Source organism: Nilaparvata lugens, chromosome Y (assembly GCF_014356525.2).
Source record: "Nilaparvata lugens isolate BPH chromosome Y, ASM1435652v1, whole genome shotgun sequence".
NCBI lineage: Eukaryota > Metazoa > Arthropoda > Insecta > Hemiptera > Delphacidae > Nilaparvata > Nilaparvata lugens.
This window is the reverse complement of record NC_052519.1, coordinates 1,415,651-1,435,308: the sequence shown is the minus strand read 5'-3', so window position 1 is coordinate 1,435,308 and position 19,658 is coordinate 1,415,651. Positions and strand designations below refer to the sequence as shown.

The window sequence follows — 19,658 nt, the reverse complement described above, 5'->3', positions numbered from 1 at the left end:
ATTCATTAAAGGCAATCTACATAATTCTAATAGGTTCTGATAACACATAATGATAAAATAGGTGTTCAATGAATTAATGAAGCCTAACAACTTGAAATATATATCAAATTATTTAAGATTAAATTGATTCTACCTCGGTGCAAGTCAGCTTCACATTTGTATCATTGTATCGAATTATTAAATATTTGATGATTTTGGTAAAACAACATTTTAATCCTGGACTAGTAGTTCTATGAACAGTAGACCTCGCGCAGTTATAAAACACAGCCTCGTCTCATAATGTCCATAAGAGTAAATCCTGTTTGTATGTTGTGTCGGCAAGATGTCGGTGTGAAAACGCCTAATGGTTGTTGGGGTTAGTGTATCAAAAATATGCTAACATCAAAATCTAATCTCCTTCAGCTTACTGGCAACAGGTCAGACCGAGTTGAAAGCAGATAAAGGTCGAGAGAAAATACTATGTTTTCTTTCCGTTATTAATTGCATGCGTCATTGCATGCAATGAATAGTCAACACGACAGCTGATTTTTTACTAAGTTACATTGATATATTAATTGCATGCGTTATTGCATGCAATTAAAAATCCACTTAACAGCTGAATTATTATGGATGATTCTATTCTGATTTTTACTGTAATATTGGCGTTCGAAGGAGACTTTACCTATTGTATTAACCTTAAAATGCAAAATTTTCAAAAAACCTTGTATATACGTCGAGGCACAATTTAAAAAGAAATATACCTGTCAAATTCATGGTAATCTATTGCTGCGTTTCGCCGTAATTGCGGAACATATAAACATAATGAGAAATGCAAAGCCGTCGACTTGAATCTTAGAACTCATTTCGCTCGGTCAATAAATTGAAATTTTAATAAACCACAAATATCCTGGATGAAAAGGGGAATCAATTGTTTTGTATAGATTTGAATCTGAATGTATAGGATCCACTAAACAGTCTACTAAGTTCATCATTTTTTTCTCCACAGGAGAAACGTTTAAAGCTGGCTTCAAATGATGTCACCACATTATTAACATATGTAAATTATATATTTATATATGTATGTCACGTGGATTGAAGGAGCGTTGTTTGTGACGTTGTTTGTTGATTGAAGGAAGATTCTATTTTACTATTAAAATAAATCATAATGTAATTTACTTATCCACTTCGAGATTTACATAGTGATAATAAGTAGGAAATGAAATGTATAGCAAACACTTCAGTTGCTATGTAGGCTACTGTATTGTATTCTGTAGTGTCTTATTTTTACTGAAGTGATGAAGTATCAGAAAATACTATCATTCAGCATTGTTATGTATTATTTTCAATGTCATTTTTTTCTCTTTCTTTTCAATAATTTAAAATTTGTTATTATTTTAAATAAGTAGATAACTTAACTATTGTTTGTTTTTAATCATATTATTTGTATTCATTTTTTTCGTATTGTTATAATACTTGATAGAGAGTTGAGTGTAAGAGAGGGTCGACTGTGCCCTAACTTCGCTTTCTAAGAAAAATAAAAGCAGTCATTCTATTCTATTCATGTCACCATAATATATATGTATATATATTAAAAAACAGATGACATCCAATTATTAGAGCAAATGGAATGCCTTCATCTTCATGTGTAGGCAACACACCACACCAACCTTGTTCCTGTGAGGCTGACCTTGTCTCTGTGACACTACACTTGTTCGAATAGGACTCTACCCCTCTTCTTGTTCCACTGACACTACTTGTTCCAGTGAAACAGACCTTGTCTCTGTGAGACTCACCTTGTCTCTGTGAGACTCACCTTGTCTCTGTGAGACTCAACTTGTCTCTGTGAGACTCACCTTGTCTCTGGCCTACCCTCAGTTGAATGTTGTAACCTATTTGGAACGAAATTTATTAACTCTGAACTAATATAATGTAATTGATTCTTGAGAGTGTTCACACATCGGCCAATATGAATAAAACCAGAGCAAATGCTCATGAGCAAGAGCATGGAGCATAAGATTTTGCTCTGAGCAAAAGGTAGAAGCAAAAGCATTTGCTCATTTTTATATGAATAAGCTTTAACTTATACTCTTACCTTATGCTCCTGAACTCTGGAGCCAATGCTCACTTATTTAAAGATTTTTCATCAGCTGATTCGCCACACTTTGTTTTATAGCTCACGGAAGCGCTAAATATGCAAGTAGGGGGCACCGCTTGTGTTTGCGTCGTCTGCTCTGTTTTCTATTTATGAATAGAGTTTTGGGTTAGTTGAGTTTAGAATTTTGAAATATTAGCGTGAAAAAATGTCATCTCTATTATAATCTTCAGCATATTCTTACATCTCTATAATAATCTACAGCATAATCTTATAATATCAATAGCCTTCTTATAATCGTCTACACTCTCATCTTCTTAAATGCCTATTTCCTATTCTGTGATGGTTATCTTCATATCGGATATCTTTTGTATTTATCCTTTTGCAGGAATAATTATGGTGATATATATATCATGGTTGAATCTAAAAAGAGTTTTATAGTTTTCAACTATTGGTTGTGATCGTATCTGGTATAGTTTCCTCTTACTCACACGAATTAGTTGAGCCATTTCACTATGAGCAAAAGGTGAAAAGCTGCTCCAGAGTATACTCACCTTTTTTTGAAGCATTTGCTTCAAAAGTTGAGCAAATGCTCTAGTTTATTCATACAATTTTGAGCAAAAGCTTTTACTCTTGAGCAAGTGCTCAAACTATTTTTTTGATGAGCATGAGCAAAAGGTTTTGCTCACGTTAATTCATAGAAAATGAAGCAAATGCTTCATATTTAAGAAGTATAAGCAAATGCTCAACTCTATTCATATGGCCCATTGATAAAAAGTTTGGCAGAGCTCATTTCTTCATTGTAAAGGAGGCCCTAGATGGTCTTCTATCATCCTCATCAAATGTACAGCAGTAATAGGTTTAGTAACAATAAAGCTCTGTCCTCATAATGCTGCTGCAATTTCAAGCCATTTCCCGTGACTCTACCATTGATTCTTATGAGAGTGTTCACACATTGAGAAACTATTCGGCTAATCTTTCTCAATTGTAACGAAGGCCCTAGATAATTTTTCATCAAAAATATGATTCAATAGATGATTATTCTGTAGAGAGGATTATAGATTAGGGAAGTGGTTAGACTTAGTGGATAATCTATTGCTTAGATAAGTTAAGAGTCATTGACCTGGTACTCCCGTTGGAAGGGTGACCACTTGAGCCAACTCCTCTGAATATGATTCATGAGTTGATTATCATCCACTAGCAGGTATCTTGACTTGACTTGATAAAAAATATTAAGCTGTTTCCATACTTTTCATCGATTCTTAAATGACTCTTAATGACTCTTATTTTTCGACTCTTAATTCATCGACTATTTAAATGTCTTCTTCTCTAAGCGCTACAGTCCTGGGTGGATCTTGGCTTTCTCAACTATTTTCCTCCATTCATCTCGCACCACCGCTTTTCATCTCCAGCCTCTCACTGACATTGACGGCAGGTCATTCTCAACATCTTCCAGCCATCATCTCCCACGGTCTACCTCTCTTCCTTGTGCCCAGCTTCCCGCCTTCAAGCATCTGTTACTCTATTCTATTGTCGCTCATTGACTCTGTATATAGTATAAATATGGAAAAAGAGGACCTAGATAGAAGAAGAATGAGAAGATATAAAATAAAACCATTGAATACACTATTTTATCTATGAACACTCTCAAGCAAAGTATAACAAACTGGAAGCATGACTGATTGAAAACTTGATGTAATAAAATCTTAAAGAATTGAAAATAGGCCTATAACCATCCTCGGTAAATTGAAAATCTATATGCAAAATTTCAAGTTCATCAGTCCAGTAGTTCAGACGTGATGATGCGCCATTCGTGAATTTCCTATCCCGTACGCACGTGTATTTGATTTGATTAAATTTTCTTCCTGGAGACTCTTAAAAGAGTATAGGAAATCGTCAAGAAGGACTATTTGTAAGAAATAAAGGAATACACATAAACATATATATATGCATCACATTCTACAATGTACATTTCAATTTAACCCTCCCAAAAGCCTCATTCTCCATCCATAAATTCTTGAATACTGTAGTATACCCCGTTTGCTAGATATTTTTTCAATAGCTTTTTGAAAATATCCTTATTCTCATTTTCTCTCAAAGACAGTTCTATCCTTTATTATATTATAGATAATGTTCAAGTATATATATATTTTTTTCAATAAAATAGTAGGCCTACATAATTCTCAATTTAAAAAATAGTTGAAATTAGTCACAAATCAAATCTCAACATGAAATAATACTCAATTGAATTCTCAATTTAACAAATGCATGTGATTTGTTTTCCAGGCGATTCGGCTGATACAAGCATGCGTGGACGTGCTGAGTTCAAACGGTTGGCTGTCGCCAGCTGTGGCCGCCATGGAGCTGGCACGAATGGTCACCCAGGCCATGTGGAGCAAGGAGCTCTACCTCAAGCAACTGCCGCACTTCACCAGTGACATTATCAAGCGATGCCAGGACAAGATAAACTAGTTATCAACAAATTTCAGTATTAATTAATTTAATTCTAAATACTATTTCAATAAAAACAGTATTTATATATTTTGAGATCCCTCTAGCTATTAGCTATCTACTTATTAGCTATCCCTATGCTCAAGCGCCTCAGCAATATATATTTCTTTACTGAGGTGCTCTAATAAGATATTTTCGCCACACTGCACAGGAAGCAACTGTTTTCCAGTCCCTACGTAGATCTGAAAGACATTGTTTACAGACGACTCTCGTCTGACGTCAGAACAGGTTTCTTTCCGGCCTAGGCCGGAAAGAGTACCCTTTCCAACCGCTAATGGAACTAAGAAAGGTGATCAAAAAACTTCTCATTATTTGTGTTCATTATTCAATAATTGAAGCATTTATAATAATATCATCTTATTGTCATTTGAAAGAATAAAAAAGTATAAACTCAACCTCTAACATAATTGAACATCATCTTTTAGGTTATTTAGACAAATCAGAATAAAAAATAGAAATACTTGGACAATTTCCTGATATTTAGATTACTTCAGATTTGCTAGAGCTATCACCTTCCACTTCTGCTTTCGGAAGTGCTTAGTAAACAACTATTCTAATGTATATATTGTTTATTTTTGTGTGTGGCGAAAAATAGCGTTCGCACCACGAGCAAAAATGTTTTTCCGGCTCTCAATCTTTTCTAGTCTAGACTTGAAAACCGATTTCGAGCCGGAAAAATCTCATTTTCTGCTCTAGGTGCGAAATATACTATATAGCTTTTTGGTGTGAGGACGGGCGGATCACCATTCTATAGTGAGGTCCACGTTATAATGGCAGTGTTCGATTAGCAATGATATTGCTGATATGATCTCTTCTATCATACCCCTTGGTTCTGCGAAGAAATCTCATCTCGGCTGCCTGCACTCTACTCTCAAGTGGTTTTGTTGTCAGCCACGATTCGCTGCCGTAGAGGAGGATTGAATCTGCGATTACCCTATAAAATTTCATAATTGTGTCTTACCCAGCTTCTTTGCCCAAGGTCCTGCTGATATTTCCACAAATTATTTGGAACTTTCCTATTTTCTTTTCAGTATCCAATTCTTCTTTGTAACTTATATCACATTCTAGATATGTGTATTCAGCCACTTGTTCCAGCACTTAATTGTCGATCTCATAGGATATTTGCCTTTCTTTGTCACCTGGTCATATGGGACATGTATATAATAATATATATATCTCATATTGATCAGGATTTTAGAGTTTCAAATTTATAATTCAATGAACAGTAATTTTTCATTGACAGTAAGTTTGTTTATTTGTTTTCGCTACACTTGGATGTAATTACGCATGGTTTACGTGCGTCATATGGAGGCCGAAAGTGATTGTTTTCCGGTAAAACTTTACGGCCCTAGGGCTGTAAAATGACCTTGAATAACAGCTGATCGTGTTCGATCTCACAAAAATCATAGAGAGATAATCTCATAACGACTGTAATAATCTATATAATTATGTATCGTGAATTGCGGTATTATGTCTATAATATATTTTATAAATTACTGTTTCATAATTTAATATTTATTATTGTGTTTTTGATATCAAACAATAGAGTACGATGATATCTCCATAGCCTTAAAACAATATAATGTTGGCTGCATTGTCCATTGTCAGAAAGGTACGTATCACAAGTATTTAAAAGTGAAGAATCAAATTTGAAATCAAAGTAAAATAATTGTATCAATATTTAAATATTAGGTAGAGTAATAATTGTTTCTTTTTTATTATCGAATTCCACTTCTTAATAAAATACAATCAACAATTATAAGAGGAAAATACAGCAGAGATCTGAAGTTTAAGGTAAGCCTACTGGTGAAACTCAGCCTTGACTGAAAAATTCCTAGTAATTTTTCCGTAATTCATTATTAAAACTTTAAGATAATTTTTCTTCAATATCAAACCATATAGAGAAAACATTAGGCCCACTCAAGATTGAATCTTCGAATGTTTTCTCTATGATTTAACTATTTTCAGAGCAATATTTTGTTGTGAAAATGCCGGCAAATCAGCTTCAAGTTTGCCGCTATACACTATATTATAGTAGCCTACATACGTTACCTGACTTACAGGCCCCAATGGCCGAGAGCGTGAAGGCGTAATACATAAGAACTCAATGCTCAGTGAGTTACAAACATGATCTAGGTTCGAACCTCGGTCAATGACATTTTTTTTGTCGATGAATTTCGACTTTTATTAGCTATTTTTTATATTAGTTACCGTAATTTAAATTTCAATCAATTTTTTAGATATATATTTTGAGACAAAACTGTGAAATATGCAATTATATTAATTTTTTAATCACATTTTCTCAAAATAGTAATGAAAATTCTATTCTTCCATCTATCCATGAGATATTGCACCAGGCGCAAAGCGCGAGCTATAAAAATTCAAACAATTATTTGAAATATTAATAATAGTATAAAAATATTGTCACTATTGTAAATTATTAATTAGTAATATTGAATTAATTGACAGTGAAAGTTGTCATAACCAAGATTCAAACTATCAAAATAGGCTGTTTGAATTTTATTTATTTTTCAATTTCTTATATATTGGGAAGTTTTTTTTTTGGTGTGGCGAAAAATAGCGTTCGCACACAGGCAAAAATGTTTTTCCGGCTCTCGAACGCTTCAAGTTCTCGACTTCGTCTCGAACTTGAAAACCGCGATCTCGAGCCGGAAAACGTACATTTTCGACCCTAGGTGCGAAATATACTATTTCGCCCCACTTGGATGTAATGAGCTGGTTTCCGTGCGTCATATGGAGGCCGAAAATGATTGTTTTGTGACCAGGCCGGTAAAAGTTTTACGGCCCTAGGGCTGTAAAATAACCTTGAAGTCAGCTGATTCTGATTTGATGTGAACGTGTTTACAAAATGCTTTATGAAACTGAATCAGTTTATGCTTCTAGAATTGAATAAGTATTCTGCAATTAGATACTATCATTTTATTTGGATGAATAAAATACAGATAAGATATATATCATAAACTATTCAAATTCGATTCTCAGAGTAGGATAGAACTACTAACCTAGACTTCCGAAGTCAACGACAACAAGCATTGTTGACGTTGACATTCAGATTACCCAAATTTCAAGTGTGCTAAAACATCTGATCAAAAAACTTTTTATTATTTTGTGTTTATTATTCAAGAATCAAAACATTTATAATAATATCATCTTATTGTCATTTGGAAGAATAAAAAGTATAAACTCAACCTCTTACATAATTGATAATTGAACATAATCTTTTAGGTTATTTGGACAAATCAGAATAAAAAATAAAAATACTTGGACAATTTCCTGATATCCAGATTACCTCAGATTTGCTGGAGCTATGACTTTCCTGTTTTGCTTTCGGAAGTGCCTAATAAACAATTATTCTCATATTTATATTGTTTATTTTTCTGTGTGGCGAAAAATAACGTTTTCACCATGGGCAAAAATGTTTTTCGGGTTCTCAATCTTTTCTAGTCCTCGGCCTACGGCCTCGAACTTGAAACCCGATTTCGAGCCGGAAAAGTCTCCTTTTCGGCCCTAGGTGCGAAATATACTATTTCAATATAATTGTTAAGATCATTATATGAGTGAGAAAAAGTGGAAGTGAAATTTTCAAGTGGTCTAAAAAGCGAGTTATGGGTTGTAACAAACGTGCGCTTGTAATAGATAGAAAAATTTTATTGTATACTCGAGGTGACTTTCAAGTTTGGCATTGACTGATAGTTTATTTATACCCAAAAATTATATTTTTTGGAGAGAGCTCGTTTGATAGGACTGACAGTAAGTCCGGCTGATCTAGTGAAAAGGATAGGCTTGTTTTTTTATAATACAGTTTTTCTGTCACAGTTCGGGCAGTCTGAAAAGAATTGTATTATTAGAGGAGACAAGTTCTGAACCCTATTCATTAGTTCAGATAATTTGGTTTTTTATATTAATTGTAAAGTCGCGTTCATCAGTGAATTCCAAGCGGAAAGCCATCTCGAAAGGTAGGTGCTTTGTTAAGATCCATTTCATTTCATTTCCACAAAAATTTAAATCTTTGCAGCCAAGCGAGTAGCGTTCATATTTATTTTAATTAAGAATTGTTTTTGTTTTCTATAATTATATTTCCATTTGAAAGAGCCCAATCTTCATATTTAACCTTATTATCATATTTAACTAGTAGTTCTGTGAACAGTAGACCTCGCGCAGTTATAACGACGTCCCAAACCATAAGCACTTCCAAACTGATACACTAACTATTTATTTGATCAGATCATGCTTACACAAGATTTAATTATCATATAACGCTTTCTTAATGTAGCGCGAGAAAACCAGAAGACATCTGGGCGCCCAGACGAGCTGTTATAAGTTCTTTGCATCCTATTTAATAGTGCATAAAAATTGCATGCAATGAGGCATGCAATTTATAGTCAACTCGACAGCTGATTTGTGATGAATAATTCAATAGTCTGATTTTTACGGTAATATTGGCGTATGAAGGAGGCTCCTTTTTCCTTTTATATTATCCTTGAAATGCAAAATTTCTATAAACCTTGTATATACGTCGACGCGCAATTCAAAAAGGAACATGCCAGTCAAATTTCATGAAAATCTATTACCGTGTTTCGCCGTAAATGCGCAACATAAAAACATATAAACATTAAGAGAAATTCCAAACCGTCGACTTGAATCTTAGACCTCACTTCGCTCGGTCAATTAAGAATTGTTTTTGTTTTCTATCATTATATTTCCAATTTAAATAGCCCATATGAATTACCATATTTAACTAATGTTATCAATTTAATTAAAGTGTTACATATCATGTTCTCCCATTTTTGTTATCATTTACCCAGCTTACATATTTGGTGAAGGATTCTCTTCACCATTACACCTTTAAAAGCCATTATTTTAGTTTTCCGATTAGATAACTTTTGGTAATGTAGCTATTTATTATTTAATACCTTTTGTTACCGATGGATGTTTCAGAAAGTGGACACAGTGTTTGACATGATGGAACTGGAGGACGATGATCGCAGCAAGTTGCTGCAACTGTCCGACGCGCAGATGGCGGACGTTGCACGCTTCTGCAACCGCTACCCGAACATCGAGTTGAGCTACGAGGTGCAGGACAAAGATCGCATCAGCTCGGGTGCCTCGGTCAACGTGCTAGCCTCACTTGAGCGCGAGGATGACGTCACCGGCCCTGTTATTGCGCCCTTCTTCCCACAGGTCAGTCGATTGCTTGTCGCGGTTAGTGACGGGAATGTCAATGTAGCCGAATTCGTGCAGGTCAATCCGATTGCACGTCAGGGTTAGTGACGAAAATGTCAATGTAGCCGAATTCGTGCAGGTCAATCCGATTGCACGCCAGGGTTAGTGACGGAAATGTCAATGTAGCCGAAAACGTAACAAACTATTTCTGAAGTAGACTGACATACTTTGTCGTGGTTAGTGAAGGGAATGTCAATGGCCCATATGAATAAAACCAGAGCAAATACTCATAAGCAAGAGCATGGAGCATAAGGTTTTGCTCTTGAGCATTAGGTAGAAGCATAAGCATTTGCTCATTTTTATATGGATAAGCTTTACCTTATGCTCCTGAACTCTGGAGCAAATGCTCACGTATTTTAAAGATTTTTCAACAGCTGAATGGCTTTTGTGCCCTTACTTTGTTTTAATAGCTCACGTAAGTGCTAAATATGCAAGTAGGAGACACCGCTTGTGTTTGCGTCGTCTGCTCTGTTTTCTATTTATGAATTGAGTTTCAGGTTAGTTGAGTTTAGAATTTTGAAATAATAGCGTGAAAAATGGCATCTCTATAATAATCTACAGCATAATCTTATAATATCAATAGCCTTCTTTAATCGTCTACACTCTCATCTTCGTAAATGCCTATTTCCTATTTTGTGATGGTTATCTTTTGTATTTATTCTTTTGAGTTTTATAGTTCTCAACTATACACGATTTAGAGGTTTTGTTCACCCACATCACAGACTAAGCCTGCTGGAGAGTGGCCCGTTTTATATGGGAATGGAAATATTTAATTCAATCCCATCTCACATAAGAGAAATTGATGGCTTGAAGGAGTTCAAAAAAACACTCAGGGAATTCCTTATTGTATTGTGTCCGTACAGGTTAGCAGACTTCCTTGTTGAATAGTGTTTGATTGATGTATGTTATGTGGGATCTGTTGTGTTGAATTGAAATAGGAGGGATGGTAGATATTAGATTAAACTTTGATGTGTCATATACTGCGGGATCGTTGCTCCCTTAATGCAGTTCAGTAATTGTGATGAACAAGAAAAGTAAAGTAAAGTAAAGTATTGATTGTGATCGTATCTGGTATAGTTTCCTCTTCCTCATACGAATTAGTTGAGCCATTTTACTATGAGCAAAAGATGAAAAGCAGCTTTAGACTAGAGTCATCTTTTTTGAAGCATTTGCTTCAAAAGTTGAGCGAATAATGCTCTACTTTATTCATACAATTTTGAGTATAAGCTTTTACTTTTGAGCAATACTCAAACTATTTTTTTGATGAGCATGATCAAAAGGTTTTGCTCACGTTTATTCATAGAAAATGAAGCAAATGCTCCATATTTTAGAAGTATAAGCAAATGCTCAACTTTATTCATATGGCCCATTGTAGTCGAATCCCCTCAATTCAGTCGGATTGCATGTCGGGGTTAGTGGACGTGATGTTAATGTAGCCGAAAACGTAACAAACTGCTTCTAAAGTAAACTGACTTCGTTAGTGGCTTCCTTATATCAAAATGAAGAAAAATGTTTTATAGTGAGGTCCACTTTATAATGGCAGTGGAGAAAGATAGGAGGACAGCATTAGATTCTCGGTGTTCTAAAGAGGATAACAACTGATACCTGTATATCTGATGTAATATCAACTGTTCATCATTGTTTAAATTAATCGATCATATTTTATTTGTCAAGAGAATATATTCTTCAATGATGAAATAATGAATTTTCATAATAATTGAGGTTGGATTTTTTTTAATTAATTATGTCTCTACATTGTTGAGAACCGATCGGGCAACGTCGCGGAGCAAGGAAGGGAAATCATCATCTGCTTCGTCTAATGATGGACAAGGATAGCAACAAATACATTATAACGCCGACCTCACTATAGCTCCGTAATGTTGCCAGATCGTTATTCAACAATGTATAAATATGATAATTAACCAACTATCCGATCTCAATTATGAAACTTTATTACAAATTAGTTAATCTTGACGAATAAAATATAATTGATTATTGTGATCAGTTAATATTACAACAGATATACCAGTATCAGCTATATTTTCCTAGAAGAAGGCAGTGGCAAGGCATTGGCAACACTGTTCTCCTCATTTTCTACACTGCAATTATAACGTGATTCTCATTTTATACAGGTTGTTTCTGAAATGGACCGACGTACTTCATGAGTGGTTTCTTTGCATAATACTAAAGAAAAAAGTTTGAGTGACCGTGGGTCCTAAAATGCTTTGTTGTATAGTGAGGTCCACATTATTAATGACAGTATTTGATCAACTTTGGTTTTGCTATCCTTGTCTATCATTCAACAAAGCCGGTGGTACTATCCTTTTCTAGGTCCACAACGATGCCAATTATTTTTTTGACAGTGTAGAAATATAATTAATTAATGCAGAGAATCGGCATCGCTATTCTTCCACTTTATCCACTGCCATTATAACGTGAACCTCACTATAGAGATAATAATTGCAGAAGATTCCATATTTTTTTCTTTAAATCTTTCATGTTGTGTTATCTAAATTTGGGAGAAGAATAGCACAAGATTACCTTATTTTTCTTCTTCTCCCTATCATTTTGATGATGCACTTAATGTATAAATGAATTAATAATGTTATAAATTTTAACGGCCTCGTGAGGTACTATTCTAATGTTCTATACTGTTTTTCAATAATACTTGTGATAAAATGTTGGATTTTGTGTGGACAGAAACGCGAGGAAGGCTGGTGGGTTGTGATTGGTGATCCGAAGGCCAACACTCTGCTCTCAATCAAGAGGTTGACACTCCAGCAGAAGGCCAAAGTCAAGTTGGACTTTGTTGCTCCAAGTCCAGGTAACTTGTTTCAATGATAATTCTCTACTAGCTCTATGCGTGAAGCAAATGCAATTAATGAATAGTCTATACACAGTTTCAAATTACTGCTCAATGTGGAATTCAGCACGTTTAAAATTAATTGAATCCAGATTATTGCTGATTTTCAACTAATAATTATTACTATCCATATTATAATAAAGGAAAGGCCCAAAAATATAATAGGCTTCCTCAGGATATTAGAGACATGGCGGACTTGGGAAAATCCAGAGGATTGTGAAAGAGGCTGTTGTTTGAAAGGCCATACTATTCTGTGGATGAATTTCTACAGGAGTAATATATTGTTCCTTGTCTTTGATTCAACCCAGGCACCTTTGAATGATTGCGTTCTTTAGAAAAATATATTTTATGTAACTATTGTATAATAATTACAGTATTTTATGAATGTGATTGTTTTATGTGTTGAGAACCTTCCCAAGGTTTCTCTCTCTTACCTCTGTCCAATTGTCAGATATGTTTAGGATGCAATTATAAATTGAATTGAACTGGCTTATACACGTACGGGATAGAAAATTCACGAATGACGCATAATCATGTTTGAACTATTGGACTGATCAATTTGAAATTCTGCATGTAGATTCTTAATTAACCGAGGATGATAACAGGCCTATTTCAAATTCGAAAGATTTCAGAACGTCAAGTTTTTAATTAGACTCTTATGGATTCTATAGCGGGTTACCTGCTAGTTTTTAATAAAGCTTGAGCTGTTGCACTCTTCAAATGATTGTGTAAACGTGGTGCTTTCTGATTAGTTTATATTTTGTGACTTCTACAGACTCTATATCAGTACAAACTGACTCCATACGATACAGACTGGCTATATACGATACAGACGGACTTGACAATATAGAATGACTTTCTACAATACAAAACTATTATTTAAATTGAATAAAAACACACATATGTTCTACAAATTTTCCACACAATTCAACTGTGTTTTTATTTAATTATTGAACGTTTCTACAATATTGACAATGACTCAGTCGAATTTTTATTATTTGAATGAAATTACCCTCATAAATTAAATTCATTTTGGCTTCCTTTCTCCTTCCTCTTCATAAAGATCACTATACCCACTTGAAATCCCAACTCGAGTCTACGCAGAGGCCATAGTGCCCATGTTGGTTTATTCCGTAATCTATTATATGAAACCTCAATTTATGTACTTGATTATTTGTATTTCATATTATTTTTTAATTTTTGTACTTACTGTTTGTGAATAAAGACAATTCTTGATTGAGTGACTACTTATAAGACATATTGCTTTTAAACGGCATTTGATAATAATAATAATAGTGGTATAAAAAGGGGGAGTCTGGTGCACAAGTGCACCAGACTCCCCCTTTACCTCAAGGTCATCCAGGTCAACCACCCCTAACCTCAAGGTCATCTAGGCTAACCACACCCACCTCAAGGTCATCTAGGTCAACCACTCCACCTCAAGGTCATCCAGGTCAACCACATCCACCTCAAGGTCATCTAGGTCAACCACACCTACCTCAAGGTCATCCAGGTCAACCACACCCACCTCAAGGTCATCCAGGTCAACCACACCCACCTCAAGGCTATCCAGGCAACTAAACCTAACTCAAGGTCATCCAGGTCAACCAAACCTACCTCAAGGTCATCTAGGTCAACCAAACCTAACTCAAGGTCATCTAGGAGTGAAAGGAATAAACACTTCATAATGGAACAAATTCACACTGGACTAAGAAGAGAGTTCGCAGGAAATGATTTACACCACATATATCCTGCTTATATTTTTATTGGATGGAAAGGATATGCGGTCAAGAAGTAGTGCAATTTCTAGAACAGGAAACCATAAATAGCTAGAAAAAAAAAATTAAAAAAAAAATAAATAAAATAAAATAAAAAAAATAAAAAAAAAATTAAAAAAAAAAATTGAAAAAAAAATAATTTATTAAAAAAAAAAAAAATTGAAGAAAAAAAAATAAAAAAAAAATAGAAAAATATAAATAGAAAAAATTGAAAAAAATAATAAATAAATGAATAAAAATTGAAAATTGAAAAAAAAAATTAAAAAAAAAAATTGAAAAAGAAAAAAAAAATTAAAAATGAAAAAGAAAAAAAAAATTAAAAACACATAAAATTGGGAATAAATGGGAAAAAAGGGAGAAAAAATTCTCTCTGTATCCTGAACTGGGTATAAAAGGAGTTGTTCTTCAAGGAGTGGGACATTGTGTCTAGTGCAGTCGTGCCATCAGTACATGACCCTACTGGATGAGGAGTCGAAATTCGAAGGAAATTCCAGTGGATGGAGTTTGCTTATCATCAATGGATTGCTCATCAGAAGTAGACCTCAATCCATAACACAAGTCATCCAACCACAACCAGTCATCCAACCGCCACCAGTCGCCCCACTATCACCGCCAGTCGCCTCACTATCGCCACCAGTCGCCCCACTATCGCCGCCAGTCGCTCCACTATCGCCACCAGTCACCCCACTATTGTCACCAGTCATCCCACCATCGCCACCAGTCGTCTCACTATCGCCGCCAGTCGTCTCACTATCGCGACCAGTCGCCCCACTATCGCCGCCAGTCGTCCCACTATCGCCGCCAGTCGTCCCACTATCGCCACCAGTCGTCCCACCATCGCCACCAGTCGCCCCACTATCTTCACCAGTCGGAAGAAGTATCATATTCTATATAATTTAAGTCTTTAAACATGAATCCTCTATGGTGTTGTGGTTAGCAAGTCAGCTTCCCAAGTTGGAGGTTCCAAGCTCAAATCCAATGCGGTAAAGGTAAGTATTAAAGGTCAGTATCAACAGAACCAGAGGATATATTTTTTTGTATGTAGTGGGTAGACTGGCCACCACTACCAGTCACCCCGCCGCCAGTCGCCCGCCGCCGCCGGTCGCCCAACTGGTCGCCCCACCAGTCGCCCGACCGCCGCCGACCGCTGCCGGCCGCCGCCGACCGCCACTGGTCGCCCCACCGCCGCCAGGCATCCCACCGGCCGAGGACAAGAAGGCTTCAATTTTGTAGTAGCCCTCATCACACCAATCAGCTAATATTGAGTGTATTACCATTTGTAATATGTTAATGAAGAAATAAACCCTCATTGGCTGATCCACTGTCTAAAACTACTTTCATGTAATGATAAACATGTATGAAATAAACCTCATTTTATGTGTTAACCATTGATTGAGAGTTTCATTAATTCATATAGGTAAAAAATCACCTTACTTTACTTTAGGCGACCCCTCTCCACCTCCCTCTGTCACACGACCAATGGCCGCCAGCATTAAGGACTCTAGCTCAAGATGCTCATGCACAACCTGTCACTCTACATGGTCATGGAGGCCTATCACTCCAGATCAATATGTACATGGTAGACCTACTGGATCAAGATGTCCATGAGAGACTCTAGATCAACATGGCCATGCTGCTCTAGAGATCAAAATGGTATTGAAGATAGATATTTTCAATGACTCCCACTCCATGCTCAGACATGACATATTCTCATATAGGTAAAAAATCACCTTACTTTACTTTTGGCGATGCAATTTCAGCGACCCCCACTCCACCTCCCCTGTCATATGACCTTGGCACCACCCATCACTGCTCTTAGCCTGGATGACGTCACATTGGATTACAACCTTCTCTGCTCATATTGCACAACATTATGCAACAATTTTCTAGTTATCTTTGCACATGCGCAGTATCCTTCTCCTTAGCTGTATCCCTATAAATACTCCAGAATAATTGACATTTGCTCAGTTTGATAGTAGCAGCGAAGCAGTGAACATGGCTTCTCTCAAAGTGTTTAGTGTTTCACATTGGATTACAACCCTCTCTGCTCACATTGCACAACATTATGCAACAATTTTCTAGTTATCTTTGCACATGCGCAGTATCCTTCTCCTTAGCTGTATCCCTATAAATACTCCAGAATAATTGACATTTGCTCAGTTTGATAGTAGCAGCGAAGCAGTGAACATGGCTTCTCTCAAAGTGTTTAGTGTTTCACATTGGATTACAACCCTCTCTGCTCACATTGCACAACATTATACAACAATTTTCTAGTTATCTTTGCACATGCGCAATATCCTTCTCCTTAGCTGTATCCCTATGAATACTCCAGAATAATTGACATTTGCTCAGTTTGATAGTAGCAGCGAAGGAGTGAACATGGCTTCTTCCGAAGTGTTTAGTGTTTCTCAGCTCTGAGGTAATAAAATAAAGCCTACCAATGAGCGGTTTGGTTTGTGGCTGCTGACAGAAAATCTATGCAATGACAACCTTATTACAGACATTGAGAAAATTGATTACACTGCTGGAGAAGAACTGTTGGTGCAGGATGAATCAAATCTTGTGCCTATAACAGAACCTTTTTGTGACAATATTATGCTGGTAAAGGTTTGTGGTTTGGAGGACTGCCAAGAACTGGATAAAAGACGTTTTATTCTAAAGAAGGAGATGTGTGGATCATTCAACTTGTACTTGAGAGGAAAATTCTCCAAAATGGAGTCAGCCAAGCATGGAGTTAAAGCAAAGTTGCCATACTCATTGGACAGTGGAAGCAATATGTCAAAGAAGATTCTACAACTGCTTGGGGAGGACAACTATAGAGAAGTGCAGCAGAAGTACTACAATCCAGTGGGGATACCATACAAAGTAGAGCTTGCCGATGTCCTCATTGCTACATTAATGGAGGAGTTACCAACAATATTGGAGCAGCTTAGGAAGGAACATTTCTATCTCTGGACTTGGACATAACACAGGACTTGCTGGAATATTTAACAATAGTGGAATGTGTGATTTTCTAACTACAAATCATTGTTTTTGTTTCCAAGGAGAATATAAAGAAGACTATAATGTAATTGTGAATAATGATGGAACTGTTGGAATTGATTGCTTGACTTGGGTTAATAATAATGTGAGAGTAAAAATTTATAATAAGTTTATTTGTCAAATGACAAGCCCTGGTGTAAATAAGCAGCTAGGTAACCATATTGTAGACTTTATAGCCTGTCCAGATACAAGATTATATGAAACCTTTACCTCTGACTTGGCTAAAATGCATGGTATTACTCGTTTGGAAGCAACAATTTATAACTACAGCATTAGAAATAACTATAGCTCTAATCAATTTGACCCTATTCAAGATTGCTTGTCACTCATAAATGACAGTAAGAACTATTTCCAAAAAGCTCCTATATTTTCTGTATCCTTAGCTAAAATGTGGACTAAACTGACAAACAATTTAAAGAATAGTTGTTGTTTGGTTTTTAACAATCTCTTACAATATGTTTACTGGGGTAATAGCAATACCAAGAAATTGAATGGAAGTACAATTGAATCTGCCTACCAATCCACAACAACGAAATAAAATAATATCCTATGTAATCTCTGCATTTTGCTTCAATCTACTACCCATTAATTATGTGGAAATCTTTGAGGATACAGACAACAAGGACAATATTAGTTTTATACAAAAGTGTTATATTGAGAGTGGTGAGACTTATTTCTCCAAGTCAACCACAGCTTTCTCTAAAATATCCAAAGAGTTTAACCTAGAGGAGCTAGGTCTTGCAAAAACGAGTAATGTAACACCACAAGTTTTGAGAAAAAGAACAAATGTTAACTCTAAGCTTGCACCTTTTCCTGTTAAGGAGATAGAACCTTTGTCTCCAATCACAATACTATCTACCAGAAAGCGTAAGCTAGAGTTGGATAAGATTAATCTCAAACGTAGAAAGGTAGAGTTTTTAGAGGCTACAGAGAGCATAAAGAAGCAGCACAAACAACTTATAGAATTTGAGAAGGAGATTGAGAGCTTAAGAGAGCAACTTGAACCATATTTTCATTCATATTGGTGGAATTTTGAGCCTAGTGGGGTTTATAATGTGACTGCATTTTCTGTAAATAATAAGGGAAAATCTCCATAAGTAGAGGGAGGTTGATACTTTGAAGCCACTTTTTTGCTCGAAATCCCCTCCCCCCTCTCACCCCTCGTCCATCCCTCCTCCCCTTCCACCCGCCTGTAGGGTGGGGGGGTGTTCTAAAAATAGATTTCCCCTTCCCCCTGACCAGTGGTGGTGAGGGGGATAGAGAGAGAGAGATATATCTTTCTCTCTCTTTCTAAAAATAGATTTCCCCTTCCCACTGCCCAGTGGTGGTGAGGGGGATGAAAAGAGAGAGATATATATCTTTCTCTCTCTTTCTAAAAATAGATTTCCCCTTCCCCCTGCCCAGTGGAGGTGAGGGGGATAGAGAGAGAGAGAGAGAGAGAGAGATATCTTTCTCTCTCTTTCTAAAAATAGATTTCCCCTTCCCCCTGTCCAGTGGAGGTGAGGGGGATAGAGAGAGAGAGAGATATATCTTCTCTCTCTCTCTCCTTCCCCAGGTGAGGGAAAAAAAATTTCCCTTTTAGGAGGAAAAATTCCCTCTCTATAGTGACAGATTGAAGTGAATCCATATTTCTACATCTAATGCTATACTGACAGATTGAGGTGAATGCTAGATGAGGGAAAAAAATCTCTTTGAGAGGGAAAAATTTTCTACTGTCAATTAAAGTGAATCCATATTTCTACATCTAATGCTATACTGACAGATTGAAGTGAATCCATATTTCTACATCTAATGCTATACTGACAGATTGAAGTGATCCATTTCGCTCCAATGCTATACTATGATGCCAGACTCACTTTGAGAAATTCCTTTGGTGTCAGATTAAAGTGAATTCATATTTCTACATCTAATGCTATACTGACAGATTGAAGTGAATCCATTTCGCTCCAATGCTATACTATGATGCCAGACTCACTTTGAGAAATTCCTTTGGTGTCAGATTAAAGTGAATTCATATTTCTACATCTTATGCTATACTGACAGATTGAAGTGAATCCATTTTGCTCTAATGATATACTATGATGACAGGCTCGAGAGAGAGAGGAGGATACGGTCCCCCTTGCTTCTCACAACCAGCATTACTGCTTTC

The 19,658-nt window shown here is 36.0% G+C and overlaps 1 protein-coding gene across 1 annotated transcript in view; it reads left to right on the top strand.

The window, feature by feature from the left end:
• Positions 1 to 343: 343 nt before the first annotated feature.
• LOC120355168 (putative U5 small nuclear ribonucleoprotein 200 kDa helicase) overlaps positions 344 to 19,658 on the top strand; it is a 42,808-nt gene continuing 23,493 nt past the window's right edge. Inside the window, exons 1-4 of the mRNA XM_039443492.1 lie at positions 344 to 355; positions 4,358 to 4,534; positions 9,542 to 9,784; positions 12,527 to 12,650. Of these exons, the coding sequence (XP_039299426.1) occupies positions 344 to 355; positions 4,358 to 4,534; positions 9,542 to 9,784; positions 12,527 to 12,650 (556 nt within the window). The remainder of the gene's footprint in view (positions 356 to 4,357; positions 4,535 to 9,541; positions 9,785 to 12,526; positions 12,651 to 19,658) is intronic.